We start from the raw sequence: 21,203 nt of genomic DNA, 5'->3' as shown, positions 1-21,203 counted from the left end.
TGGGCACTCAAACTGTTCCTTAGAGACTCCCTTCTCTAAAGCTATGGGGCTGCCTGGCCCAGCCCAGAGGGAAGAAGGCCATGGAAAGGCCCAGAAGCCTTTCTATAAATACCTAAAGGGAGGCTTTCGTGACAATAGTGGCTTTATTTTTTTTTATTTTTTGAGACGGAGTCTCAGCTCTTGTCGCCCAGGCTGGAGTGCAGTGGCGCAATCTCAGCTCACTGCAACCTCTGCCTCCCACGTTCAAGCGATTCTCCTGCCTCAGCCTCCAAAGTAGGTGGGATTACAGGTGCCCACCACCATGCCCAGCTAATTTTTGTATTTTTAGTAGAGACGGGGTTTCACCATGTTGGCCTGATGGTCTCAAACTCCTGATCTCATGTGATCCACTCGCCTCAGCCTCCCAGAGTGCTGGGATTACAGTGTGAGACACCATGCCCACCATCAGTGGCTTTATTCTAAGTGTCCTCAAAGGGCCCATCTTGAACCAGGGAGCAGCAATTACACAGAGAAAGAGATTGCCTCGAGTGATAAGGAAACCTTCCAGCAGTGAGAAGGGCTGCCCCAGCAGGAAGTTGGCTCCTGGACCCAGAAATGTCCAGTCCACCAGAGACCGGCCACCTCAGTGCCTGGGGGTGCAAAGGGAATCCCTGCCCTGCGGGGAGAGAATCTCCCAGAGCCAGTGCTGCTCAGAGCCTCTGTGAATAACATACTCTCAATTTCAATGATCATGTCCTCAGCCTTACAGTTCTTGGTTTTTAAGAATTTTATGGATTTTTAGGGATCTGAAATTTGCATGAAAGGCCACGGGGTGAAGAAGTGCATTATTTTGTTAAAACGTATCTGTCTCTCCCGTCAAGGGCACCAGACTACCCTGCCAGACAGGCGCGTGCTGCCCAGTGTACCTTACAGCCGCGGCTGCGGGTGATGCAGAGACACCCACTCCATCCTTGCACAAAAACACTGGGCAAACAGCGTCTGCCCACTTATCCTTCTGGCCAATGTCCAGGTTCTGGTGTAACCACCTCTCACAATGCCACGGCTTCTCCAACTTTCCCCAAAACATCTGAGCAGTTTCAGAAACTATCACTTCCTCCAGACAGCACGTGGCCAGCTGATGAGTAAACAGCAGCTTTGCCAGCCCTGCCTCCAGGCGGTAAGTCCACGAGTCTCCAGGCTACCCGCAACTCCAAGACTCACCCTCATCCATCACTCGTTTGCTTACACGCTGAAGGCCCTGGAGAGCAGGCCGGCCAGTGGTCTGGAAGTCAGGGCCGCTTTACTCCTTAGTGTGAAATGTGAAACACCCAAAATCCAGATGGAACCTCCAAACAATCTTGTTTCCTATGGTCCAGAGTAAGGCAGATGCCTGGGGGATGCGGTGGTGCCCCTCGATGTCCACACCCCAACAGGTACAGGACCAGAACCAGATGGCAGGGCTGGTGGTAGTGGATTTGCAAGCAGGGCAGATCTAAGGAAGATGCCTCTTCATTTCCCAGAACAGAGCGGGTGGGGTCCACAGAGAGTGATCAAGAACTCTGGGCAGCACCCCAAGTTCCCCATGTCCACGTGGGGTGGAAGTCCCTGGGCAAATCAAAGCAGGCTCTCTGGGTTGGTGAGGGGCGGTCTGCAGCTGCTGAGGGCTGCAGACATCTGGGTCCCGAGACGCCTGCTGTGGTGGGGATTGGTGGAGACATTCTGAGATGAGTGACTTGATCCTGGGCCCATCAAGGGGGCGACAGAGGGAAGGTGGGCAGCACCAGGAGGGTCCCGCAGCCCAGGCAGGGCTGGGCCCGGGCAGGGGCCCTCACGCCAGTGCAGAGTGCTGTGTGGCCGTGGCAGCAGAGACAGCGTCAGCTGACCACACCCCATCTCTGGACTTCCCTTTTGACTCAGGAGAGACAACCACAGGCACTGGCCCCGTGCCCTCTGGGGGCCACATTTACAGTAACTGGGGGCATGCTGGAAAGCCCAATGGGTGTCATCTTTGACGTCCAGGGAGAGAGGGAATAGGGTTCAGGGGCGCTGGGAGCCGGCCTCACGGCCTCTCCCTCGGTGGGCTCTGGGCTTGATGGTAAGGGTCTGATGCCCAGGTCTCTGGGGCCAATGCTATTCTCGGCAGGGCCCAGTCCTGCCCTCTGTCTGCTGCTTCAACCAACACCACTGCTGGGACCCAGTCCCCTTGGATTGTCTCTTCTGTATAAGCCCCAGATCCCCTAGGCTCTAGGTCAGGGGACAGCTAAGTAGGGGGTGCAAGCAGAGACCACCAGACCCCTGCAATGACAGGCCAGTCCACTGCTAGATGCTGGACCAAGCTTGGTGCCAACAGTGCCACTCTGGCCTCCCAGTGGCTACCCTGCTGCCCTCTGAGCCCCCGCCCAGCCCAGGCCTCACTTTCCACAGGCGGCTATGGGCAAGGGGGCCTCCTTCCCTTCCTCTTCCACCGAGAGCATGGCGACGTCGCCGCAGCTGCCCAGAGGCGGCTCTGTCTCCTGCTCGGGGTAGTGTGGGGCATGGTCTGCCTCCAGCTCCTCCTCCTCCTCCAACTCGGGCTCTGCTGGTCCCGCCAGGCCCCGGCCCTCGGGCAGCTCAGCCTTCACGGTCCCCACAATCACGGTGTCGGCCTTCATGATGTAGATTTTCTCTGCAAGGCAAAAGTATGTGTGAGTGAGGCCAGCGCCGGCCAGGATGGGAGCAAAGAGGCAGAGAAGGGGCCGAGGCCCAGTGCTGTCCTGCCCGCTGGGTGACTTCAGGCTGATGGCACAACCTCTCTGACACACCTTACAGGCATCCTGGGGCTCAGAGGAAATACAACAGCTAGGAGCTGGGCCCTGAGGCGTTAAGAACCAGCCTACTTGTACTTGGGATTTTCTCGGCACTTCTTCAGGGATGGGTAGGGAAGAAGAGGACACAGTGGGAGAGAAAGTGAACTGTGGAAGAGAATAGGCGAAGCCGTGGACAGCCAGAGCACGGGCGGCCACAGCAGAGGCGAGCACCTGCCACACACCGGCTCCTGGGTGCTCAGCCCTCCTGCAAGGCGACCCCATCAAGATTCCCACTTACAGACAGGAACCTGAAGCCTGGAGAGGTTAAATGACCTGCGCAAGGTCAAGATGTAGTTAGGAGAAATTAAAAAAAAAAAAGAAAAAAACCTTACTCTGCCTGGCAGCCCTTTCTGCCCCTATCCATGTGTCTACAGCCAAAACCCAGGGTGACCAACCTGTCCCATCTTGCCCAGCAACATTCCTGGTTCTAATACTGCAAGTCCCGTGTCCTGGGGGCCTCCTCAGTCCAGGCAAACCCAGCCAGCCAGTCACATCCTGCAGAAACCCCTGGCAGCCCATGATCGAGACAGCCTGGCTCAGGTTGTGAATTTCAGGGTCTGCCGCTCAGAGCCGATCTCCCACCTGCAGCCCGCGTGGTTGTGCTGTAAGCGCACGGTAGGAGCTTGGACGGATGGCTTGTCCTCGCCACAGTCTGATGTGGAGGCTCCTGCTGTGGCCTTCTGATAGAGGGGAACGGCGCAGGGGAGATCAATGGCCCGAGGAGCTGGGGAGTGGGGAAGCCTGGCCTCTGCCCAGTTGACGGCATCCGGCTCAGGGTAGGCCGGCTCCCAGCTGTTCTGGACTCTGTTCTGCCCTGGACTCTGGAGGTCGAATGGGGAAGCTCAAGAGGGAACTTGAGAGCTGGGTGGGGCAGGGGTGCAGGGACCCCTGCCTGTCTGGGTAATGCAGTTATAACCCTCGGATTCAGGAACCCCAGAAATGTTCTCAAATCCCCTGTACCCTCAATCCTATTGCATGACGCTGGCTCTCCTATTCTGGTTTTGAACACCCCCAGAAAAGAGAGAAGTGCTCCAAACGGCAGCGAGAGGAGGGGAAGGCCCAGAGTATGGGACGGGCTGTGGGCTGGGTGCCCCCACAGACCCCAAAACAGACAGCAGGGCCTGAGCACCCCTACATCTCCATCAAGACCTGCAGGCTCCTGGCCCTAGGAGCCCTGAAGAGGGCTGGGCAAAAGACGGGGCTGGGGGTGGTGAGAGAGGAGACCCCAGGAGGGGAGAGAAGGCCCAGAGGGGGATGGACAGAGAAGATGAGAGGGAGATGGGGTCAGGCGGGGGGGGTGCTGGTTTAGGGAGAAGGAGCCAAAGCTGGGAGACAGGCTGGCCCCCTCACACTCCTCAGGGAAATGAGCAAGGGTCCCTGGGAAATCCAGAATTAACTGGATTCAAGGCTGAATCCAGTGGGACTGGCTGCTCCAGGTGAGGAAACCACTCCCACCGAGCTCAGAAGTGACAGAGGGTCTGTAAATGTCAGAGACGGCCATGAGGGGTCTGTCCCGTCTGGCTCTGCCCCCATCACAGGCCTCTCACACCCCAGGTTGTGGTGCTGGCTTCCAAGGGCTGCATGGGTTTCCTGCTCCTCCCCAGAGCTCCAGAGTCCAGGGAATTCATCTTGGCCAGGTGGGGAGGCCAGGTGAGGAAGCTGGGGAGAAATGTGTTCTTGCCTTGCCTGGTTCCCAGGGGGAGAGGGATGATGTGGAGAACCCAGTGTGATCTCTCTTGGGAACTGGATGGGAAGGGAGGACGCTCACCCAGGCTGGCATCAGGAAGGTAAGGGGGTTGTCTGTATCTTGGGTGCCCAAGAGAATCTCCAAGGCACTTCCACTTCCCAGCGGAGTGGAGGTGGCCTCCTCGCCACCCAATCCACTCACCAGCAAGGCCTGCAGGCTATGCTGGGGGGTGGGGGGTCAGTCCACACCTAAGCCATCCACCTGGGAGCCTGGTACTTCCTTCTCCTGCCCATCAAACACCCTCTGAACCCCGCCCCTGGGATTCCAGGCACTGCGCTCAGCATGGACTCAGATGTTCCAATTAGGACTTCTTAGGAATTCCGAAGAAGCCTTTGGTGGTATTTCCCGAAATACGCACTTTTCAAATAAAACTTACTAAAAGCTACAATTTCGAAAGTTTCAGTTTGTTACAAAAGACTGCCCAGGCCTGGCACAGTGGCTCATGCTCATAATCCCGGTACTCTGTGAGGCCGAGGCGGACAGATCACCCTGAGGCCAGGAGTGTCCTGGGAAAGACGGGACAAGCTGGTCACCCCGGGTTTTGGCTGTAGGCACATGGATAGGAGCAGAAAGGCCTGCCAGGCAGAGCGGGTGTTTCCCCATCTGTCAAATGGGGAGAAAGACACCAACCTCAGAAGGTGGTGAGACAGAGAGGAAGAGGTGGCGTCTGCACAGTGTCCAGAATGCGCCAGACAAGTGGCAGGTCCTGTGGCCACTGGCACGTCCTCCTCCTGTCCCCTCGGGTGTTGGGGCTGGGATGGCTTTCACTTTTTATGTGAGTAACAGCAGGCACCTCATGCGCACTGGCTCGTGACTTCGCTCAAGGGCCTATGAGGTAAGTGCCCTTGCTGAACCTACTTACAGACACTTGAATTGGGGTGGAGAATCTATGCCTCTCCTTTGCCGGGCCTTTCAGCTCCAGAGTCTCCAGGCCCCTTCCACCCAGGGCCCCACACTCATCCCCGCCTCTGCCCCTGGCCTGCAGGCTACGCTCAAAACAGGCCAACTCACCAATCCTGTTATTGGTGTGTTCCGTGGGCACCCGAGGCTCAGGAAGGTCCCTGGGAGGCGAGGGGCCGCTGGCTGGGCTGGCATCTCGCAACGGCAGGCTCTCCAGGCTGGCTGCCCCCACGTTGTGGCAGATCTCCAATGGCTGCGCTGGAGGGCTCATTAACCGCAGCTCTTCTGCGCCGGATTCTGTCATCGACACGCCACTCCTCACCTGCTGTGGGAGAGGAATGGGTGCTGCTGCCGGGCGCCCCCTCCCTCCCCCACTCTCTGAACTGGGAGGTCCCTTTTTCTTTATCTCTACAGACCCCAGTGAGTCTCCCTTTCTGCTTTAAAGCTGCCCTGAGCTGCCCCGGGCTTCTCAGCTTTCTGGGTGAAGTCTGTTGCTTTTAATTTGTACTAAATAGTAAGGGTAACAGTCAGCGACTCACAGGGTGCCTGCGATGTCCGTGACCCTGTCCTAAATTTCTTGACATATGTTAATTCTCACAACCACCATATGAGGTGGGTAACAGCCCTCTCCCTGTTTTACAGATGAGGAAACTGAGGCACAGAGGAGTCGAGTAACTTGCCCAGGGTTATACCATCAGTAAACACCTGAGCCGGGATTTGAACCCTGGCATCTGGCTCTGTAATCCACACTCATAAGCACCAAAGTCTGTAAGTACCAGCTCCAGACCCACCGCCTCCTGGAGCAGCCCCGCCAGCTCCCTAGCCCCAACATCCTGGAAAGCAGTCTTTCATGATTACACTCATGCATTCTAAAAACAGCTGTGTATTGAGGAATGTGCCGGTTTACTTTTTGACTTTTACGAGTAAATGCAAGTAAGTGGCCTCATTAAGTGTCCTGATGCCTTCAAAATGGAGTGAGTTTGAGTAATTCAGAGACGAGGCAGGGATGCTCATGTTGACGCGATGATTCTCAAGGCACAGAGAGCACATCTTTTAGATTGGTGAAAAAGTAATCACGGTTTTTGCCATTATTTTTAATGGCAAATGGCACCAACCTTAATACATCATCTTGAATACTTTTTATAATAATTTGAAGGCTAAAAGATGGTTTTTGTTTTGTTTTGTTTTTTGTTTTTGAGATGGAGTCTCACTCTGTTACCCAGGCTGGAATGCAGTGGCACAATCTCAGCTCACTGCAACCTCTGCCCCCCAGGTTCAAGACATTCTCCTGCCTCAGCCTCCCGAGTGGCTGGGACTACAGGCATGCACCACCACACCTGGCTAATTTTTGTATTTTTAGTAGAGACGGTGTTTCACTATGTTGGCCAGGCTGGTCTCAAACTCCTGACCTCAGGTGAGCCGTCTGCCTTAGCTTCCCAAAATGCTGGGATTATAGGCGTGAGCCATTGTGCCTGGCCAAAAGACTGCATTTTAAAACAAGTTACTATTAATGGCCTATGCAGCAAAACCAAATGTATTACCTTACAAATTGTTGAAGACCCTCTTTTGTGGAATTTCTCAGCATTGTCACAGACACTTGTCAAATCCAAGCATATTTGAATGTGATGCCCCGTAATGTGAAACTGAACTAGTGTGATGGTTCTGTATATTATATTGAAAAATGAAAGGATAGAAACCCTTCTTAATGTATGATGCTTGAATGAAAGAAGGTAGTGGAAGGAGTGATAAATGGAAAAAGAAAAAAGGAGTGGATCATAGACACCTGCTCCGTCATCCAGCTTGCAGGATGGGATTCATGCAAGAGTGAAGAGAAGAGGAGAATGAACGCAGCCTTCCTCCTGACCAGACCTGGTACCCAAAAGTGGCGCAAACCAAACCCACTGTCTGCAGGCCCTTCTGGAAATTCCCGGCAGGCTGAGCCAGGAGCTGGAGGCTGCTGTGGGGGTGGGGCGCTCCACCCTTGGCCAAGGCCTGACTGAGGCCCCAGGCGAGGCCCCTGTGACAGAGGTCCCTGCAGTGGGGCAGACTCAGCCTGAACCTGCAGCAGGGGCCTGCACCCTGGGCACTGGGCGGGGAATGGCCCTTCCATCCCCTCCCTCTCCCTTCCCCCAGCAGCTCTCTAAACTGCAGATCTGTTAGGGAAGGAGTCGGATTTCGGGGCACGAAGCTGAGGTAGGGGCAAGGGCGGGTACTTACTGTTGAGCTCCTCCTGGGTCTGGAATCTGCAAAAAGCAAGAGCAGCGACTTCACCGAGGAAGGTCTGGCAGCCCCTGGCCCCACCCACCCCGCATACTGGCAAATGGTCCTCCTGGATCATGGGTGGCGCTGAACTCAGCCTAGGGGTCAGGTCATCAGTCTGGAGAGGACTGGGATGGGCTTCAGAGCCAGCGCCCACCCCAGCCCAAGGCAAGGAGGCTCACTTCCCGATGCCCGCTCCTCCAGTGGCAGATGGAGGGGACAGGGGACCACCTCTCTCCCCTGGCCACTCTCCGTAATCTTTTCTTTTTTTTGAGATGGTCTCGCTGGAGCGCAGTGGGGCAATCTCAGCAAAATGCAACCTTCACCTCCCAGGTTCAAGCGATTCTCATGCCTCAGCTTCCCGAGTAGCTGGGATTACAGGCACACGCAACCACACCTGGCTAATTTTTTGTATTTTCAGTAGAGACAGGGTTTCACCATGTTGTCCAGGCTGGTCTTGAACTCGTGATCTCAAGTGATCCACTCGCCTCGGCCTTGCAAAGTGCCAGGATTACAGGTGTGAGCCACTGGGCCCGGCCGTCACTCTCATTCCTAATGACTAAACCAATGAACACGCCGAACCCCTACCCCCGTGCACATGCGAGGATTGGTTCACGAGACGCACAGGCCCAGCCAGAGCCCAGGAGGCTTCTGCTGGTTCAGAAGCTGGTCAGTGGATGCCGCCCCCACACCTTGTTGTCTCCAGGGTGTGGGGAGCCCCGAACTCCCTGTAACACCGGGCAAAACCCACATGGAGGACCTCAAGGCAGGCGATGGAGAGAGGATGAGGGATCCTGTGGACACCACCTGGACCCTGCCTGGGACACGCCTGAAGCCAGTCTACTGTGGAACCCTTCTGGCTCTTTCACGTGCCCGAAAGCACCCAGGCAGCAGGCTTTGAGGAGGACAACTGCTCTCAGGTCATCTCATGTCCTTCAGCCCATCCCTCTGTGGGCTCAGGAGGTGCTGATGCAAAGATTCTCAAGCCACAAGCTCTGTCTTCTCATCTCAACCCCCGCCCTCCACTCCCCTTGTTCTCCCATAGTAAACAGGGGCCAGGTCATAGCCAGGCGCACATTGACATTTAACATTTAACCTTGGCTCACTGGCCATCTGAGAAAGGTGAGAGGTCACCTGGGCATCTAGTCCATCCTGGGGCAAGTCAACTTCCAGAGCAGACCATCTTCCAGGGACGCCCAGCCTTCAACCACTCCCTAGAATGCCACCTACAGAGATCTGGAATCTGTTGTTGTCAGGCACACATCCCTGGCTAGACAATTCTGCCTCCAAGATGCCCGCATGGCAGCCACACCGCCTCCTGCACACATCTCGGATTTCAGTAGCTCTGGGGAGCCACCTGCCCTGAACCCTCGCAGAGACGCTCACCGATGCTCAGTCAACAAGCAGGATAAGAACACACAAGACTGGCCGTAGGAACGTGCTATGTTGGACACTAGGTGAGTTTGGGAAACACTCTTAGGGGTACCTTTTTCTCTTTTTTTTTCATACAGAGTCTCACTCTGTCACCCAGGCTGCAATGCAGTGGCATGATCTCGGCTCACTGCAACCTCCATCTCCCAGGCTCAAGCGATTCTCCCAAGTAGCTGGGATTACAGGTGTGCGCCACCACGCCCGGCTAATTTTTGTATTTTTAGTAGAGATGGGGTTTCACCGTGTTGGCCAGGCTGGTCTCGAACTCCTGACCTCAGGCGATCCACCTGCCTCAGCCTCCCGAAGTGCTGGAATTACAGGCTTGAGCCACCGCGCTCGGCCGAGGCACATTCTTTTAAATGATGTCAGTGACACTAAATCATGGTCCTTCCAGAGTGATTCTGAGTTTTACAAGCAGCCAACTGTTCTTTGGTACCAAGTCACTGGGGGTGGCCAACAGAAAAAAAAAATGTTTGACAAAGTAACAAAACAAAATGAATAGAAATGACACAACTCGTCCTCGAAAGGGAAGTAGGCGAAGAGGGGCGCGGAGCTGCTCATGCCCCGCACGCTGGTTCCGCGTTCTCATGGTCATCTCGCAAGGAAAACCTCACACTCTTTATCCAGTCATCCCTCTTGGGGGAACACACCCTCAGGAAACAACCCGAAAGAAAACAAAAAGGTCAAGCACAGCAGCGGTGTTTATAATAACCCCCAAATTGAAAACCAGCCAAATGTCATAAACAATGAGGCCACTTAGCTGTCCTGGAGCAGGGGTACTCCAGGCTGGAGTACAGTGGCATGATCTTGGCTCACTGCGACCTCCGCCTCCTGGGTTCAAGAAATTCTCCTGCCTCAGCCTCCTGAGTCGCTGGGATTACAAGCACCCACCACCACACCTGGCTAATTTTTATATTTTTAGTAGAAACGGGATTTTGCCATGTTGGCCAGGCTGGTCTTGAACTCCTGACCTCCAGTGATCCGCCCGCCTTGGCCTCCCAACGTGCTGGGATTACAGGCGTGAGTCACCACATCCAGCCTACTTAGAATTTTTAAAAATTAAAGTATTAAAAAAAGAAGGTGTCCAGCATGCTTTCCAGCCCACAGCAGGTGCAGGAAGAGCCCAGGATGTTAACATGGCTCTGTGCTCCAACACACTGAATGGTAAGTCAGAGTTCGATGCTGACCCTCCCAAACAAGTGTAAAATCTGAGATAAGGCTCTGACGTGTGACTACAGCTGTGTGACAACCCATGAGGAGTTTGATAAAGACACAGGATAAATCTCGCCAAGTACAGAGGTCAGATTTCATAACTGCTCTTCCCCTAAAAATGTTGATTCAATCCGCTAGCCTTATTTACTGGCTTCCTTGCTTTTTGGAATAACCACCACCTTCTCGTAAGCTCGTCTGGTACCCCCCAGGACACCAGTCCAGGAACACGCTGGGCAGCGGCCGGCCGCCTGGGACAAGCGCATGGTGTCACAGGCTGCTCTGAAGGCCAGGCTCACGGAGCACGTGAGATCTGATGCAGGATGTAAAGCTCTCGGTCCCTTCCTTCCCTGTTGTTCTGCACTTACAGTCCCCTCCCCTCTCTGGCCTGTGATTCCCCAATGCTGTGGGAAACAGAACGGGCCCAAGTGGGGAGATTCAGCTAGGTTCTGGCAACAGGCATCCCCAGATGCAAACCCCGGACTCCAGGGAGAGAGAGCTGATTCCAGGGCCGGGGCAGGAGAACACATCTCAGAATAGGGAAGACGTGCTGGGAACATCTCAGAATAGGGAAGTGCTCACAGCACAGAAGGATGAGGATACCCCAAAGAACACAGGGGCTCCCCCTGACCTAATCTGGGACAACTGGAGCATCAGAATAAAAACTGATGGTAACAGATTATAACCCAATAAAGAAAATAGGAGTTCTGGGCCAGGTGCAGTGGCTCATGCCTGTAATCCCAAAGCTTAGGGAGGCTGAGGTGGGAGGACCGCTTGAGGCCAGGAGTTGGAGACCAGCCTGACCAACATGGTGAAACCCTGTCTCTACTAAAAATACAAAAAAAAAAAAAAAAAAATCAGCCAGGCATTGTGGCACACACCTGTAATTCCAGCTCCTCAGGAGATTGAGACAGGAGAATCACTTGAACCCGGGAGGTGGAGGTTGCAGTGAACCAAGATCACGCTACTGCACTCCAGCCTGGGTGACAGAGCCTGACCCTGTTTCAAAAAAAAAGGTCTGCTGAAGAATGAGTTATTGTCAGTCTCAAAGTAATGCCCCCCAAAAGACTTAGTAACTGAGGCGCAGAGACCTCACCGTGGAGAGGCCCGGCAGACATCACCTCCATCAAGTGCTCAAAGTGCACAGCTCCAGGAAAGGGACAAACTGAAACCTGGCAGGACGCCCTGAGAAAGAAGAGCCCAACATCACTTCTGGGACCTTCCAGCCCAAGATGCGTAACCTGAATCCACTCAGGAGAAAACACCAGACAAACCCAAAGCAAGGAGCATCACGGAACTGCCAGCCTGCACTCTTCCCAAAAAAAGGAAAAGCCTGGGGAAGAGATCTGGATGGAAGGACACTCGAGAAACCAGACAAGCAAGTGCAATCGTGGCCCTGAGCTGGATCCTCTGCTACAAAGGACATTATTGGGACAAATAAGGAAACTTGAGTAGGGCCTGAGAATTCATTGTTGGTCACACATCAGTGTCAATTTCCTGATTCTGACGATCCTTACCACATCACGCAAAATACACCCTCCTTGTCTGTTTGAAATACACACTAAAGCTTTTGGGGTGATAGACATTGAGTCAGTCAGTTACTCCCAAATGGTTCAGGACAAAATAAATTATTTGTACTTCCACCATTTCTATAAGTTTGAAATGGTTTCAAAACAAAAATTTCTTTCAACCTAAAGCTCCCTGGAATAACTGATCATGATTCAAGTGCTGATAAAAATGAAGGATTAAAATAATTTTAAAGCTGGGCACAGGGCTCATGCCTGTAATCCCAGCACTTTGGGAGGCCAAGGCGGGTGAATCAGGAGGTCAGTTGTTAGGGACCAGCCTGGCCAAAATGGTGAAACCCCTTCTCCACTAAAAATACAAAAAATTAGCTGGGTTTAGTGGCAGGCACCTATAATCCCAGCTACTCAGGAGGCTGAAGCAGGAGAATTGCTTAAACCCGGGAGGCAGAGGTTGCAGTGAGCTGAGATCACGCCACTGCACTGCATCCCAGGTGACAGAGTTGAGACTCCATCTCAAAAAAAAAAAAAAAAGAATTTTAGATTACTGGTTCTCAACCAGGAGTAGTTTTTCCCCAGGGGCCATGTGGCAGTGTCTAGAGACATTTTTGGTTGTCCCACCTAGGGGGTGTTACTGGCATCTAGGGGGCTGCAGAACTTCCGCCAGGATAGCCCCCACAGCAAAGAATGGTTCATTCCCACACGTCAATGGTGCCAAGGGTGAAAAACCTTTTCACAAATATCTCAACAACCACGATAAAATCCCAGTCCTACTGCTTACCCAGCACGTGGTCTTAAACAAATTACTTCATCTTCTGTGCCTCAGGCTGCTAATCTATGCAATGGGGGTAATAGTAGGTACCTCCCAGGCCACTGGAGGAGTGAATGAGATCACATACGTCCTTTGCAAATGCCTGTCACCGAGGACACATGTGGGAAGGTCGGATCAATTTGAGGGCTGGTTGGTGAGCATCTCATCACTCCTGAGCGGAGATTCCTGATGCGCTCACTGCTCAAGGAACCAAGAGCACCCCCTGCCCCAGGTCTGGGATGTGGGAAGTCAAGGGGCACACACTCCCATCCTGCCTGCCTTTGGCCTCTGCAGGCAGTCCGAATTAGTCTAAAAGCTTGAAGAGAACAGCTTCTGGGCCCAGCACAGGGCCTGCTCGGAGGAAGTGCTCCGTGAAGACCATGTGAACAGATGAATGAGTGAACCACCCACGACTCGGGAGGGAAAGGGGCATCCGGCCAGCTCGGTCCGTTCTTGCCCTGTGCCCTGTGACCTTGCCTGTCTTGGCTTCACTTTCCATCCATCCTGGGCCTGGGAACCCAGACCCCGAGGGCCCACCGGAAGCCAGAGGGTCAAAAATGGCCTGAGACAGGGTGTCCACCATTGAGTCTCGGGGCTCCGTGCTTTGTAGATCTGACTTCTTAGGGGAAGGTGTTTTCTGTTTTTCTTTTTGTCTTCTTGTAAGAAAACTGCTCTCACAGAGGTTTGAAGAAAAAAAATAAACTGACGGCAATGGAAATTCTAATACTAGAAAAATGTCAAGAAAGCAAATGCCGGTTTCAATGAGACGCTGAGCCTGACAGCTCATGGAAACAGGCTTGAAACTGTCAAAACACAAAAACCCCCCTTGCTCAGGGACCACAAGTGCTTGCTTGTGAAACTCATCAAATTCAAAACATGCCTCAGTGGACTGGGTTTCTGTGCCCAAGGCAACAGTCTCTAACCTACTGCAAGCACCTCTCCAAAGGTCCTGGGGAGATCGGGGGTCGGGCCAGGACCTGGCCTCAGGCTGAGCATGCGGCTCTTGGGTGGGCGTTGCGGTGGTGGGCAGAGCTGGCAGGGGGAAGAAAAAGGGGACACGGCTGAGCCCTTTACAAACCAAAACCCCTAGAACCAGTGTCTGAGGCTTGCTGCGCCACTGTCGGGCTGTGTGGCCCTGGGCCAGCCGTCAACCTCTCTGAGCCCTGTATCCTCCTTGCAGAACAAAGGTCGTCACTGGGGGAGTCCAGGAGACCCTCTACGGGAGCCCACCTTGCAATCAGAAAAGAAGGCTCAGACAATTCCCCCATCAGAGCCCAGCACACAGTAGGCACTCAATCCATGCCGTGCAGTGCTCAGGAAGACCCCAGCCTGCCTTAAAAGGGGTGTCCAGGAGAGAAAAAGTGCTTGACACATGATGGCTTGGAGCCCCCTGCCCCAGGTGAGGGCTAGAAGACACACCCTGTCTAGACACCCCTGCCTAGACAGGTGGGGAAGTTTCCAGCCCCCGAGGGCTTCCTGGAAGAGCTGGTCTGGATGTCGGTCAAGGATCAGAGTGCAGGGACCAGGCAGTGGGTCAGAAGCACCCAGAACTCGGGAAAGCCTGAAGCTTCCAGGGAGGAAAAAGCCCCAGGCCCAGGCCAGCGGGTCAACAGCAGCAGCCACCGACTGCAGGCAGACACTCCACCATGCACTTAACAGCCCGACCTCCAGGAACCCGCTGGCCAAGCCTCTGAAGGAGGCTCCACCATCCGAATTTTCCGGGTGAGGAAACTGAGACACAGAGTGATTCAGTAACTCACCCGGGGTCACACAGCTTGTAAGCGGCAGAACCAGGATGCCTCCTGCCGCTGGGATGACGTGCCAAGTGGTAGAAGATGGGGAGAGAGAAGGGAAAGAGAAGAGAAGATGGAAGATGGGGAAAGGGAGGGTAGAATGTAGAGAGGAAGGAAAGGCTGGCAGGAATGCCCCCTGGGGGTACTGGAGGAAGAAATGAAAGACAAGATAGACTTTTAAACTTGCATCCCAGCGTCCATCCAGGTGCTGCTCTGGGCGAGCCACACAGTCCGCACACCCAGCGCCGTCTTCACCCGCACTGCATTCTCTACCCGCGTGAGTTTTCACCCGCATGACATCCCTACGGAGGTACAGAAGGCCACAGGAGCCCCAGACAGGGAGCCCCGAGGCTGGGCTAGAAGTTCATGCTCTCAGCCCACTCCCCGGGCCCAGAGCTGCCGTATGCTCGCTCCTCTGGCTCGGGCAGCCCCTTTAGACGGCCGGACACTCACCCACAAGCTCCAGCTTGGGCCGGAAGGTCTGGACCGGGTAGCACAGGTGGAGCTCTGAAACGACACCAGGAGGAGGAGGCCTCAGACGGCAGGAGCGAGCAGGGCGAGGACCCAGACCAGGCTGGCAGAGAGCAGCCTGTCCTTCCCAAGGCCCCGAGGACACAGCCACTTACTCTGCCGAATTCGCTTCCTGCAGGCCCTCCGGCGGCACAGGAGGAAGGCGATGGCACCGACCACCACGGCCAGCACCAGGCTCACCCAGAAGATCACCGGCCCTGAAACACAAAGATGCTCTGCACTCTTTGCTTTGCTATAACCACACAGGACAGCCCCAGCCCCAGACTACTTCCTCCTTCCCCTGGGACAGAGATTCTATCATAGCTAACAACACCAGGTCCTTTCCAAGCCGAGGTTGTATCTGATCCGGCCCTCCCTCACCTGACTCCAGGAAGCTGATCAACTATTCATAGCTGAGAGAAGGGTAAACTGTGTCTAGAGGGTGAGAAGCTGAGGCGTCTAGGGGCCAGAAGGAAGGAGGAATTGAGGTTCAAAAGACCAAAATTTGGGGACTGTGGAGAAGGGCCTCCGGCAGCGCTACTGGTATGGCCAGGTCAGGGTGGGGAAGGCCCGGCAGTGAGGAGAAGGAAGGGGTTGAACCCAGTCCCCTCCCAGCCAACCCTCTAGATCTGCTTGGTGAGGGTGGGCACGGAGTCCCCCCTGCACAAAAACACCCCCACAAGCGTTCCCTGAATTAATGATCCACAACCCTAGGCCATAGGCACCCTCCCTAACTCCAGTTTCAAAATGAGGGGAACTGGGGCTCACGAAAGTTCATTAACTTGTCCAAGGTCACCCTAAGAATAAAGAGCCCCAGCCCAGCCCAGCCCAGGCCAGGCCGGTGGACCCCAGGGCCCATGCTCTTTCTTAACCCCTATCTCGTTCTCCTTCTTCACACCTTGATATTAAACTCACTTCCTCTTTTCCTTTTGTCACTTGTAGAGATCATAGAGCTAGTTATTGTACTTTATTGAAGTCCACGTTTAGATGTTAAAAAAGTAGTATATGGGCTGGGCACGGTGGCTCACGCCTGTAATCCCAGCACTCTGGGAGGCTGAGGCAGGCGGATCATGAGGTCAAGAGGTCGAGACCATCCTGTTCAACATGGTGAAACCCTGTCTCCACTAAAAATATAAAAGTTAGCTGGGCGTGGTGGCGCACACCTGTAGTTCCAGCTACGCAGGAGGCTGAAGCAGGAGGATTGCTTGAACTTGGGAGGCACAGGTTTTAGTGAGCCGAGATCGCATCACTGCACTCCAGCCTGGTGACAGAGTGAGACTCCGTCTCAAAAAAAAAAAAAAAGTAGAATATGCCAGTTAAGTGCTTCTCAAATATTAATGTGCATATGAGTCCCCTGGAGACCTTGCTAAAATGCTTCTGATTCTCTAGGTCTGGGATGGGGCCTATCATTTGCTTTTCAAACAAGTTTCCAGCCGGTGCCAATGCCGCCAGACAGGACCGCCCTTTCAGGACCGCCTGAGCACTACTGCCATCTCGTGTCAGTCACTAGAACTGCAAGTCCTAAAATGAAAGCCTGGCATCATTTCCTAAGAGGCACTCTTACTGGCACTGCCTACAACGTTACGCTGCTTACAACCCTGCATGCTCTCTGCCATCACCATTCCACAGATGAGACAACTGAGCCTCAAAGGAACTAAACAACTAGTCAACGTCATGAAATCAATCAACAAATACCTGTTTTCTGAGTAGCAATTATGGGCCATGAGGATGAAGCTGTGAAAAAATTCCTGCCCACAAGAATTGAAGAATAGTCACTAGCAGCCAGGTGCAGTGGTTCACGCCTATAATCCCAGCATTTTGAGAGGCTGAGGTGGGTGGATCACCTGAGCTCAGGAGTTTGAGAACAACCTTGGCAGCATGGCAAAACCCTGTCTCTACTAAAAATACAAACAATTAGCCAGGAGTGGTGGCAAGCGCCTGTAATCCCAGCTACTCGGGAGGCTGAGGCAGGAGAATCTCTTCAACCTGGAGGTGGAGGTTGCAGTGAGCCAAGATCAGTGCCACTGCACTCCAGCCTGGGCAACAGAGTGAGACTCTGTTTAAAAAAAAAAAAAGTCACTAGCTAGTGCCAGAGTCGCAGCCCCAACTCAAGAAGCCAGAAACCTGGGGTTGACCTTGATCCCCCTCCCAGGCCAAACCACAAAGGAGAAGTTCCCTCCTGGCTCCCCCTGGCCCCATTTCCCCAGGAGGAAGCCCCTGCTGGGATGGGGGTGGGTGGGCTGGGATCATTACCTGGATCCAGAATGGGCTTCCCCGTGGAGGAGAGAGCGATGGGAGCGCTGGTTGGGATGGGCAGCGTCTTCCTGGCCTGGGAATCCACCAGGGAGCTCAGAGTGGGGCTGGTGCTGCAGGGAGAAGCCCAAGGCAGGAGGGACAGGGATGGGACGAGGGAAGTGTGTGCTCAGGAATCATTCCCTTTCCCTGGAGACTGTGCAGCCGGGGCCTGGATCCCTAGATCCTCTGTGCCGAGTCTCTGCCAGGCATTTTGAGGGCAGAGACTGGGTTTCAAGGTCTTCTGGCTTTCCAGTGGTGCCAGCTCAGAGATTCCCAAAAAGAGCAGCCCAGGCCCCACCTCCACCCCAGGCCCAGCTGCCCCCAGAAATCCCCTGGGCATGGCAGGAACAGCTCCCTCCTGCGGCAGCCAAACAGAGAGAAGGGCTGAGGAGTCACCTGGCGGGCATCTTGCCATTCTCTGCAGTGAGGATGCAGTCAGGCTGGGTCACCGGGGTTGGCGGCTCAAAGGTGGTGTCCCTCTCAGCCATATCTGCAGAGGGGAGGTAACAGCTGAGAACCAGCACCAAGGAGGCTGGTATGTCCAGGAAAGAGTTCACCAGCAGGGACCGGTGGCTTCCAGGGAGGTAGCACCCTGGGAGGTAAGACAGTCAGATTTGTGTTTCAAAAGATCAAAGTGGGGAAGCTGGCCAAGCATAGTGGCTCACACCTATAGTCACAGCAGTGTGGGAGGCTGAGGCAGGGGGATCACTTGAGTTCAGGAGTTCAAGACCAGCCTGGCCAACCCACATGGTGAAAGCCTGTCTCTACTAAAAAACACAAAAATTAGCCAGGTGTGGTGGCACGCACCTGTTATCCCAGCTACTCAGGAAGCTGAGGCAGGAGAATCATTTGAACCGGGGAGGTGGAGGCTGCAGTGAACTGAGATCATGCCACTGCACTCCAGCCTGGGCAATGGAGCAAGACGAAAAATAAATAAATAAATAAATAAATAAAATGAAGTGGAGAAGCTGCTGTTCATCTCTGACAGCTGTGGTCACCCAGGAAGGAGGTGACACAGTGACACTGGACCTTTTGCTTTTACTTAAGGGAAACCTGAAATCTCCTAATGTATAAATACAGCCTCAATTTTTAAAGCTTTTTTCTCTTAAATCAACTTTGTTAAGGCATAATTAATTTACTACTTTTTGGTTTTTTATTTTTTGAGATGGAGTCTTCCTCTGTCGCCCATGCTAGGGCACAGTGGTACAATCTCAGCTCACTGCCACTTCTGCCTTCCGGATTCAAGTGATTCTCCTGCCTCAGCCTCCCGAATGGCTGGGATTACAGGAGCCTGTCAACACACCTAGCTAATTTGTTTATTTTTAGTAGAGATGGGGTTTCACCATGTTGGCCAGGCTGGTCCCAAACTCCTGACCTCAGGTGATCCACCCACCTCGGTCTCCCAAAGTGCTGGGATTACAGGTGTGAGCACCGCACCCAGCCTAAGGCATGATTTATAAACAAGAACGTATCCCTATGGCAGGGTATGGTAGCTCCCGCCTGTAATCCCAGCACTTTGGGAGGCTGAAGTGGGCGGATCACTTGAGCTCAGGAGTTCTAAACCAGACTGAACAACATAGGAATACTCTGTCTTTATTTTTATTTTTATTTTTTTTGAGACGGAGTTTCACTCTTGTTACCCAGGCTGGAGTGCAATGGCGCAATCTCGGCTCACTGCAACCTCCGCCTCCTGGGTTCAGGCAATTCTCCTGCCTCAGCCTCCTCAGTAGCTGGGATTACAGGCACGTGCCACCATGCCCAGCTAATGATTTGTATTTTTAGTAGAGACGGGGTTTCACCATGTTGACCAGGATGGTCTCGATCTCTTGACCTCGTGATCCACCCGCCTCGGCCTCCCAAAGTGCTGGGATTACAGGCTTGAGCCACCACGCCCGGCCTTGTCTCTATTTTTAAATAAATAAAAAAGAAAATGTTCCTAAGTGTGTACAGCCTCATGAGTTCCGATAAAGGTAACTGTAACTCCAATCAAAATACAGAACATTCTTGGCAAACATGGTGAAACCCCATCTCTACTAAAAATACAAAAATTAGCTGGGTGTGGCTGCATGTGCTTGTAGTCCCAGCTACTGGGGAGGCTGAGGCAGGAGAATCACTTGAACCTGGGAGGCAGAGGTTGCAGTGAGCCAAGATTGCACCATTGCACTCCAGCCTGGCAACAGAGCTAGACTCCGTCTCAAAAAAAATAAAATACAGAACATTCTTATCCCTCCAGAAGGTTCCCTGGTGCTCCTCCTCACTCACTCCACCCCTACCTCCAGATCCGGCAACCACTGATCCGCATTGTCACTACAGAGGAGTGTATCTGAATTTCATGTCGACAGAATCATGCAGTATGTTCTCTGGGGTCTGGCTTCTTTCACGCTGCATATTGTTTTTGATATTCACTCACGTTCGTTCGTTTCTTTCTGTTGCTGAATGGCGTCTGTTGTACAGACGTACCACCATTTACATACCCTTCACTAGTTGCCGGACACTTGGGTTGCTTCCGTTTGAACTATGACGAACAAGGCAGCTATGAGTATTCTTGTGCGTGCCTCTGCGTGAACATATAATTTCATTCCTCTTGAGTGCCCAGGAAGGGTAGCTGGATCGCTGTGCTGGCCAGAGGGAATGTCTCTGAAGGCCAGTTCAAAGCTGGCCACCACTAGTCAGACCCAGCCACCTTGTTTCACAGATGGAGAGAACCACAGGGCTGGAGTGAGAGCCAGGAAACAGACGGCGCGTTCCAGCCCAGGACTCTCCTCTGGCCAGCACTGCCTCCTCCCTGGGGACTGGGCACCCTCTTCAAAACTTCCTGCTTTTGGGGGGCAGGAAATTTTGTCCCACATTAGAAGTGGGTTATGCTCAACCACTACACCTCTCCACCCCCACAGCCCTCGTGGCAGCACCCCTTTTTGATGTGGTACAAGGCAACCCCCCACACATACACACATCTCCCCTCTAGAAAGTTCTCGCAATGCCTCTCAGATTTTCCCTGAAACAGACAAAAAAGTGAAGGCAGTATTAATTTCCTTCTTGGACTGTAGGGTTCTGAGGAATCCTCCTCTTTCAGGAAGATCACTAGACTCTTAGCGGAATCAGTTGGAGCCTGGAGGCTGGAGGCTATGGGGAAGATGATGCCATGTGTTGTGATGGTTTCTATATATTTGTTTGTTTTTTTTTTTTTTTTTTTTTGAGATGGAGTTTCACTCTTGTTACCCAGGCTGGAGTGCAATGGCGCGATCTCAGCTCACCGAAACCTCCGCCTCCTGGGTTTAGGCAATTCTCCTACCTCAGCCTCCTGAGTAGCTGGGATTACAGGCACGCGCCACCATGCCCAGCTAATGTTTTGTATTTTTAGTAGAGACGGGGTTTCACCATGTTGATCAGGATGGGCTCGATCTCTTGACCTTGTGATCCACCCGCCTCGGCCTCCCAAAGTGCTGGGATTACAGGCGTGAACCACCACGCCCGGTCCTCTATATATTTGTTTATCAGTGTTTGAATCAGTGTTTGAAATGTCATTGGGTTTCAGTGAACGTTTACTTTGAGTGGATTGGAGCCCTGGTGCTCAGACCCACTAACTGTGTGGCTATTCCCAGTTAGCATGATGAAGACAGAGCCCCTGCCCTCTCTCCAAGGCAGCCTGTTGTAACTAGACAGGCCCATGGTCTCAGCTGCTACTGAAACACCTGCTGAAACCCAGCGACACATCTGCTCTCCCTCCTCTACATGCAGAAGGGGGAGACCTAGGACCCCTTGGGTGCCTCTCATCCCCTCTCTGAATGTACCATACCTCACTTGTAACTTTCCTTCTTCCTTCCTGATTTAGTGAACTTCCCTTTTTCCTCCTCCTTTGGATTTGGAGGTGAGGAGAAGGCAATGTCTAGCCCTTAGTCG

At 53.4% G+C, this 21,203-nt stretch overlaps 1 protein-coding gene across 1 annotated transcript in view; it reads right to left on the bottom strand.

The window, feature by feature from the left end:
• Positions 1–754: 754 nt before the first annotated feature.
• TNFRSF8 (TNF receptor superfamily member 8) overlaps positions 755–21,203 on the bottom strand; it is a 54,479-nt gene continuing 34,030 nt past the window's right edge. The window contains exons 8-14 of the mRNA XM_032300436.1: positions 17,700–17,793; positions 17,262–17,374; positions 15,125–15,226; positions 14,952–15,005; positions 7,690–7,715; positions 5,584–5,797; positions 755–2,644 (exon numbers count right to left, since the gene is read on the bottom strand). Coding sequence (XP_032156327.1) covers positions 2,391–2,644; positions 5,584–5,797; positions 7,690–7,715; positions 14,952–15,005; positions 15,125–15,226; positions 17,262–17,374; positions 17,700–17,793 — 857 coding nt within the window. The 3' untranslated portion in view covers positions 755–2,390. The remainder of the gene's footprint in view (positions 2,645–5,583; positions 5,798–7,689; positions 7,716–14,951; positions 15,006–15,124; positions 15,227–17,261; positions 17,375–17,699; positions 17,794–21,203) is intronic.

This window comes from Sapajus apella, unplaced genomic scaffold (assembly GCF_009761245.1).
Source record: "Sapajus apella isolate SASKATOON/1434 unplaced genomic scaffold, GSC_monkey_1.0 scaffold43, whole genome shotgun sequence".
NCBI classification, from domain to species: domain Eukaryota; kingdom Metazoa; phylum Chordata; class Mammalia; order Primates; family Cebidae; genus Sapajus; species Sapajus apella.
This window is presented reverse-complemented; position numbering and strand designations above follow the sequence as displayed.